The following is a 7,947-nucleotide window of genomic DNA, read 5'->3' on the forward strand; positions in this document are numbered from 1 at the left end:
AAAAAGTTCTTGGCAAGCTTTAAGGAGCAATCACCCTTCTTCAGGCACGGGGAGTCTCTGCTGGCCTGGGATCTCCAAGGGGTGAAAGAAGCTCAAAGTGTCCATGAGAAGGTCAGAGAGAAGGAAAAATTCAAATGGACTTGTGCAGAAGAAGAAAGCTGGAGGAGAACACAAGGCTTGCTTCATAATTGAAGAATCGTGTTAAGTGGGTGGCCAGGCAAGGAGGAAGAACAGCTGCTCTACAAGAGGAAGAGAGCCAGAGTCCATGATCCAGAGGAGAAGCCAGGTGCAGGGACACATATCTAGATGCCTTAAAGGCACTTATGACAGCCAAAAGAGCACTGTAGAGTAGGGAGGAAACTGTGGTGGAGGAATCCCTACCCCTGCCTTATTGTGCTGGCTACATCTTCTTGTGGCTACATGTCTCTTGTGCTGGCTAAAGTCAGGAGTAAGCATTTTTCTGAATGTCTATCTGTTAGCTATCATGTCTCCCTGAGGTGCCAAACTGGAAATTCAGAGCACCCAGAAGGTTGGAGCTGTGCGGATGGGCGTATTTAAGGTACTGCTTACCCTGGTATTAGCACTTGCCCAGGGAAACTAGGATTCACAGATTCATAGACGTTAGGGTCAGAAGGGACATTGGTAGGTCACTGAGTCCAACCCCCTGCCCTGGGCTGAAAAGAGCGCTGGGGTCACATGACCCCATCCAGGTGCATGCCAGTCTCCTCTTGAAGACCCCCAAGGTAGAGGAGAGCACCACCTCCCTTGGCAGCCCAGTCCAGATTGGGATATATGGATCCCGTTTCTGAGGAGGTGACAAACAGAAAGTGTGTGCCAGGAAGTGTGCCAACAGGGGCAGGAAGAGGCCATTCTGCAGCCTGCTCAGGCAAAGAGCACATGGGTCCAGTGTGATGGGATGAAAAGACAGGGGCCTGCTGAGCATCTCGCTGGAGAAAACTCTCCCCGGGCTGTGTGATGCTGTCATTTCTCAGTCAGTCCCACGCACAATGAAACCCCCACCTGGTACTAAAGCAATGTAAATGTTAAGCCATTCTGATAAACATTTATTGATGGCCTCTTGCTGCTTTCTTCCACGTCACTGATTGCATCCAAAGGCAGATGAATTCAACTGGGTGAAATCTTTCCCATAATTAGACTTTTAAGGATGTTTGTTTCAAGCTGAATTTTATTAACATTTTTGGAATAACTTATTCATAAGCTGCTCCTAAGAAACATTTAAAAGTAGCCAGAAAAAAAAAAAGGTGACAGGAAAACTGGTGGGCAGATGCATCCTGAAATACTTATGCTACATTAGAAAATGTTTTTTGGTTAAGATCAATCATGTTTGTTGTGACTCTACCACTTGTAATTTGTCTCCAGAGAAACGGTATACGTGCACATAGACCAAACACAGGTTTATATGCTCGGCAAGTGTAAATTAGATAAGCTCCATTAAAATCAATGGAGTAACGATGCTGAGTTATGATTTGGACCACAGAGGCTTCCTCCCAGGTCTTGAGGAGAATGGACAGGCCCTCGTGAGCTTCTCCCATGTCTTCATTTGCTCTGTTATTGTCAGGCACAAACTGGTGTTCAGTGAGGTTCCTCTATCCTTGGCATATCATCACAGCCTGTTTTTGAACTGCTTTCCCTTGCTCCTCTTTGTACATCCTCCACTGACACGGCTATAGTATCAGGCAGATGTATTCCAAAATGCTGCGTTTGATCACCACTGTGAAGCTAATGGGACCCAAGACCTCCAGGGCTCTGATGCCCATTGTGTGTCTATAGGGTGACTCATGTTCTTCACTGCTGGTGTTTGCCATTCCCTCTTTTTCCTAGTCATCCTCTATATTAAAGTGAATCCCCTTTTTCAGGGACCTTCATGAGTTGGCATACAAAGGCCTCTCTTCTCCCCATCTCAGGTGGCTCCATACATAGGGTGACTAGACCTAGAAAATCAACAGCTGTACAGATCTCAGAAGTCTCTCTCCTTTGCTCAGCAGCTTTAAGATTTCTATGAAATCTATGAAATGTCTTTCTTGCTCCTATTCTTGCACATGGTGCACCGCTGTGGCTAGGAGCGCGGTCAGCTGATGGGGCTCCAAGCCATAGGGGCAGACCCTGCTACATGTGCAAATTAAAGCTGGATACATACCAGCTCTAAAGTTATTAAACATTTTCTGGCAATACCTTTATAGCTGGTTGGACTTTTGAAGGCACGATAGTTCATTAGCACATGCAGCCAGTCTAAATGAATTGCACAATTAACTGCGTGACCTATGCAACATGTAGAGTGGGACAGGGGGGTCCTCAGTCACATGCCTTTGAGCATAATCACACATGCATGCATACGTCATTTGACCCATTTTGATGTCCTTCATGCTTTCCTCTTCAGCACAGACTGGGCAGAATACAGCTTGTATTAGCCCTAAGTCCTGTTTGTGTTACTCCATATGCCTCCGCAGATCAGACCAAAATGACGTAGGGAAAGGTCTTATTTATGATACCTACCTTTTGCCTGCGTTGGAAGGAACTGAATTTAAGGTATGCAGACAACTTTTGTAGCAATACATTTATTTTGGTATGAGGAGTATTCTTTTTAAAGAAGAGTCTCTTTAGGATGAAGAGGGAATAGATCTTTTGGGCATGCCCAGATTGCTCTGGACCATGCTAGACAGCACCACGATGAAGTGTGGTCCACATGCTAACCCTGAAACAGATGTCATGTAACAGCCTTAGAGCAGCTCTGGGTAAATGCTGACGAGTAGTATTTGAGACAGATCATGCTTACTGGCTCTGCTTCTTAATTTTCAGCTAAGGATTTAAAAAAATACCTTTTTGCTTCATTTTTCAGTGGCAAAGAGTGGGGAAGGGAAGGAGAAAGTTTTTGTTTCAGAAACTAAGTTTGTTCTGGAAGCCAGACACCAGCAATGTTTTAGAGCATGGAGGGGCACTTCCTACCCTGCCATGCTGCTGCTGAAAGGCTACGAAAGCCCGCTGGCCAGTGCCTGTGCCATTTACCAAACCTTCTCCAGGAATGGGGGATGAAATACTAAACTAGAGTTTGAGGCCCACATCCCCTCCCTGGTGAAGCATCACCTCCCTGGACCTGTTCATCATGCATCTGCTAATGCATGATAAAGTGCAGTTAGCCTTGTTGATCACTTTGTCACATTGACAAGTCATGTTCATCTTGGAGTCAACTATGACTCTGAGATCCCTTTCTGCTGCTGTGCTGCTGAGAAGGTCATCCCCCAGCCTGTAAGTGGGGGATGACCCACCTACCTTTGGGGTCTTCAAGAGGAGACTGGACAAGCACCTGGCTGGGGTCGTCTGACACCAGCGCTCTTTCCTGCCCAGGGAAGGGGGTTGGACTCAATGACCTACTGAGGTCCCTTTTGACCCTAACATCTATGAATCATCTTATGTTACTGAGGGTGTGTCCACATTACAACATATCTGAGCTTGTTCATGTACCAGGAGCAGTCTAGTTAAAGCTACATGGAGCTTGATGCAGTCTAATTCACCCTCCTTCTCTGTATGGTGCCCATGCTAACATAGTCAGACTGCCTTTGATACACACATTAGCATGGTGATACACAAAGTACATGGTGGTTAAAAACTGTGCTGATAGCTTACGGCACACTGTTATTAGGCTAATGCACTGGAAGCATCACAAAATAACCATACACCGGAGCTACTGCACAGTAATTCTAGTTACTGTGCGTTTAGTTAGTACTTTATTAAGCAAGTACTAAACTACATGCACAGATCTAAGGCACATTAATGAATGTATAGATGTACCTAGTAAATACCTGCTGCTGGCATAGTTCAGACCCAGGAGGCCATATAAAAATAGACCCTACCTCCTCCAGTTGCACCAAGAAGGTAACGTTGTGCCCTTGCTCTGCTGTCAGCTTGCCATCCGAGGTGACAATACGAAGTCCCTGCGGGGCCTTTCCAGGACACTGCTGTGGCTTAGCTGTATACTGTTCTCTCACGCCATCGGTGCAGTTGTTAGACACAACTTTCCTGTACCTGCAACGAAAAAGCTCTGTGTATGTGAAGAGACACTGTCGTGCCCCATGGCAAGTCTCTAAGTCAAACCAAGCACAGGGAGGCATTCCCACATTTGCTTTGTGTCTGAAACTTAGGAGTAAACCAGCTTTTAAATACTCAGCAGGTAATTGGTCCAGTCTGATAGGCTGCTGGCCTGTTGTAGACATGCAGAATAAGTTGCCTTTTCACTTGACTACAGCATTCTCCTTCATTGCTCCCTTAACGTATTGCATGGTATAGCTGGGCGTGCCATCAGCTCTCACCCTGAACCCCAGCCTATCTGCTTCTACTCTGTGAAGCAAGGCTTTCCAATCATTTTCCATTTTTTTTACTTGTCACCCAAAGATCTCAGTGCTTTTCAGAAGCATTTATTATGTCTTGGATCATTTCAGCGAGCTACGCTACATATCTGCATATCCATTTTTCATATAGGTAAGTTCCAGTGTAAATTATAGTATATAGACACTGCAGAATAGATGAGGGACAAAGCCAGAATTACAATTAAGAAACCTAGAGTCCCACTTCTCTGTTCTACTACTTCATAAAATTTGCCATCCAGATCCTAAGCTAAAGCTGGAGTATTTGGCCCAGCTCAGGAGTGCAGCTGACTTAAAAACACACCTATACAGCTTGGGGCCATCAGGGTACTGATTTGAATACAAAGAAGAGAAGCCTAAAGGTTGCTGCATCTTGCACCAGATGCTGAGAACATACAGTACAACACGGCAGCTGAAGACCATTAGGTATTTTTAGGACTTGTGCAAAGCTGGAAAGCAGGACTTCTTTTTTTCCCCATGCATCTGAAAAATGGTGATTCTCTTCGATGAAAAATGCTACATAAATATGTCAGTTATTACATTTTTATCACAAAGGAAAGAGAATATGAAAACAGGCTTTTGACCTTAACAAAGGCTAGTCAGTAGAGTGCAGCAGAGTTGTGTTTATCCAATACACAGCACATAGTAAATCTCTCAAGAAATTTTTCCTTTCCTCTGTAAGATGCTGTGTATGTTGTTAACCCCAAGTCCCCTCTATTTAGTTTTTCTCTTTTAAGTGTGTTTTTGATGTTGTTACCACATTTCAAAGAGAAGATGTTGCAGTTAGAAAGCAGAGTGTGCGCTGGAGCCATGGACGTGACAACATTGTGTATATCAGAGCTGAAGAAAATATGCCAGAAAACTGGCCTGTTTTGAGCAGCTAGCGAGCCCTTGAAAGGCTGGTGCACTTATGATTTTACGATGTGGACACACAGCCCCTTTACTCTGGGGTAATTTACTCCAGATAACTGCAGCATGTTTACTCTGTAGAAAAGATCGGGTATGCAGCTGGCTCTACCAAAATGTCTGCCTGAAATTGGTGCTATTACAGTATCTGGCCAACAGGTAATAGGGACTGGCACTAAGGAAATGGCTGCTCGTGGAGGGCAATTAATAATGTGAGCAGATGTGTGGTATGTACACTAGAGGAACCCTCTCTGGGTGCATCTACACATGCATTGACATGCTTTAGTCAATGTGCATTAAATCTAGTACCTCCAGGCACTTTTACACATGCTCGAGGGGTGGAGGGTGGGAGGCGCTTTAATTAGAGGGGCTCTAAGAGCCTCTTGTGCTTCAGCATCCCTGCACTTCAAAAGGGCGGTGGGAGCATTTGAACTAAAGCTTGTTCAATGGTGTCGCAGGGACACTGATACATGAGATGTAGGAGGCTGCTGAAGCACGATTAATCGAGTCTGCTTTGAAGCGTTGGAGCAGCCTCCACACTCGTGTACAGGCACCCCCCATTGTGAGGTACTAAGAAAATGTGCATTAGCCTGTCTTAATGCGCATGAACTAAAGAACAAGGTTTTTAAATGACATTTAATGCTCAGCAGCCTATTTTAATGTTCGTTAGCCAAATCACATGGGTTTTTAGTGATGCTCTAAAGCACATTAAAATAGGCTAATGTGCATTAAAGTGCACATGTAGATGCAACTTCTTCTGAGGTGAATGTATTCCTGACTTCCTCAAAAGTAACTTTACGCCAGAGAACCGCTGGTATTCAGAGTTACAAGGGAATGGTTGACATGCAGATAGCAAGTCCTCACCCCTTTTTAGCTCAATGTTAGCTCCATGCTCTTACATCTCACATGTCCTTCATAATGCCATTTAATCAGAAGCAAGGTGAAGTATCTAAGACTAGAGAACGATAGGGCCTTAGCCACCGCTCACTGCAGTCAGTTAACAGAACCTCATTTTCTTCAAACAACTGTGAATCAGGGTGGATTGTCAGTCTGGCTAAGGGCTGTACACTTGGGTTTCTTCAACTCACCCTTTTCTGGGGCCACTTACCCAGTGCTGTTGAGATAACTCTGTCCAAGGCTACAGTCTTTCGATAAGGAGGATGGGTTATACCAAAATGCTGGTAAACACTGGCCATTGCTGTGGCGCTCATATCCATAATCGCTGTTTTGTCAGAAAAAAGAAACAATTCAATGACAAAGGAACCAAACTTTAACCCTTACTCACTGCTACAGATGCACGTCTGTTTTTCTGAGCCGGTTGCATTTTCAACATTCAAAGGATGCAAAAAATGCAGCATTTGGGCTTCATTCTGGGGGCTTTTGGGGTGGAATTACCCTGAATTTACATGAGTTTAAGCAGGAATGATCCTTTCATTTTCAGTCCAGGTGGTTTGTGGATTATCAGTCGTATACTGACTCTTTGGTCTAGCATTGTTTTTGGGTATGCATCTGGGCCCCAAATAGTGAAGAACAGAAATCAAAGCAAATTTCAGTCACTGATGGCTCCGCGAGACTTTAGAAACCAAAAATAATAATTCAATTGAGGCACTTCGGACACAATTTCACACAAGACCTAAACAAAATTTTACAGCTGTGGGAACGCTGCAGCTGTTTGGTATAGAAAAACAGAAGATTGGTTTCCATTAGTTTGGAAAATGAGAAGTTACTGTAAATTTGTGTGACAGAAAGGAGTGAGGATTGTTTTGGTGAAAAGTGGCAATTATCTTTTTCTTATTAATTTCCCCTTGGACCTTAAGTGGACAATTACTGAGATAGTGTCTCTGTATCATCCTACTACGATACTACAAATATTCTAACATTAAGTATTACGATTTTCTAAGGAGGCATATCCGTTCCACAATGCTCTCGCTCATTTGAATGTTTTGTGGAAAATGTTCTTCCCAGGAGATCTTTGTGTTGTAAAATGCCAGTTCTTTGTACATAGTGGCCTGATAACAGCCACTTCAAGGAGGAGAAATGACTTAAAACATCAGTGTTCATCACGACTATAATTAGCAGCAGCATCTTGCAACAGGCTTATGACCTTGAAATGAAGGAAACAGGAGAGGAGAAAGAGGCAGGGGAAGGCATCAGGGCTGTGCAAAGCTTCAGTCCCTGATTTGTTTTGGCGGAGATTTGGCCCAATTTGGTGACTGAATCTCCAAATCCAAATTGAATCAGAGGACGCTTTAATCTCTCTGAATCGAATCGGATCCCTCCAAATTGATTCAGAGAGATTCGGAAAGATTTCGGCGATTCGGACAGACACAGCTTTAAATGTTTTTTCTACATATCTCTGGGTACCAGGCGGGTCATGAATGCTGCAATGCTGGGGTGGATGGAGTGTGTCACAGAAGCGCGGGGTGGGGGCTCCCCAGCATTGTTGGCAGCAGACCCGGAAGTGGACTCGAAGCACTTCCAGTCCACTTCTGGGTCCACTGGGGAGCATGCTGGGGGGCTCCCCTGTGCACCCCTGGCTTGGTGACTGGTGTCTCCTGGGTCTGGAGGGGCACCTGGGGTCACCCCATGGCTGATCACCAAGCTGGGGGCCCCCTGTGTGGTCATTGGCAGACCCAGAAATGGACCAGAAATACTTCCAATC

General features: G+C 44.8%; 1 protein-coding gene across 1 annotated transcript in view; it reads right to left on the bottom strand.

Moving 5' to 3' along the window:
* The window catches only part of LOC109287600 (VPS10 domain-containing receptor SorCS1), a 513,813-nt gene that overhangs the window by 68,777 nt on the left and 437,089 nt on the right, over positions 1-7,947 (bottom strand). The window contains exons 17-18 of the mRNA XM_019502777.1: positions 6,394-6,507; positions 3,870-4,041 (exon numbers count right to left, since the gene is read on the bottom strand). Coding sequence (XP_019358322.1) covers positions 3,870-4,041; positions 6,394-6,507 — 286 coding nt within the window. The remainder of the gene's footprint in view (positions 1-3,869; positions 4,042-6,393; positions 6,508-7,947) is intronic.

Source organism: Gavialis gangeticus, unplaced genomic scaffold (assembly GCF_001723915.1).
Source record: "Gavialis gangeticus isolate Ggan-Ray unplaced genomic scaffold, GavGan_comp1, whole genome shotgun sequence".
Classification (NCBI taxonomy): Eukaryota; Metazoa; Chordata; order Crocodylia; family Gavialidae; genus Gavialis; species Gavialis gangeticus.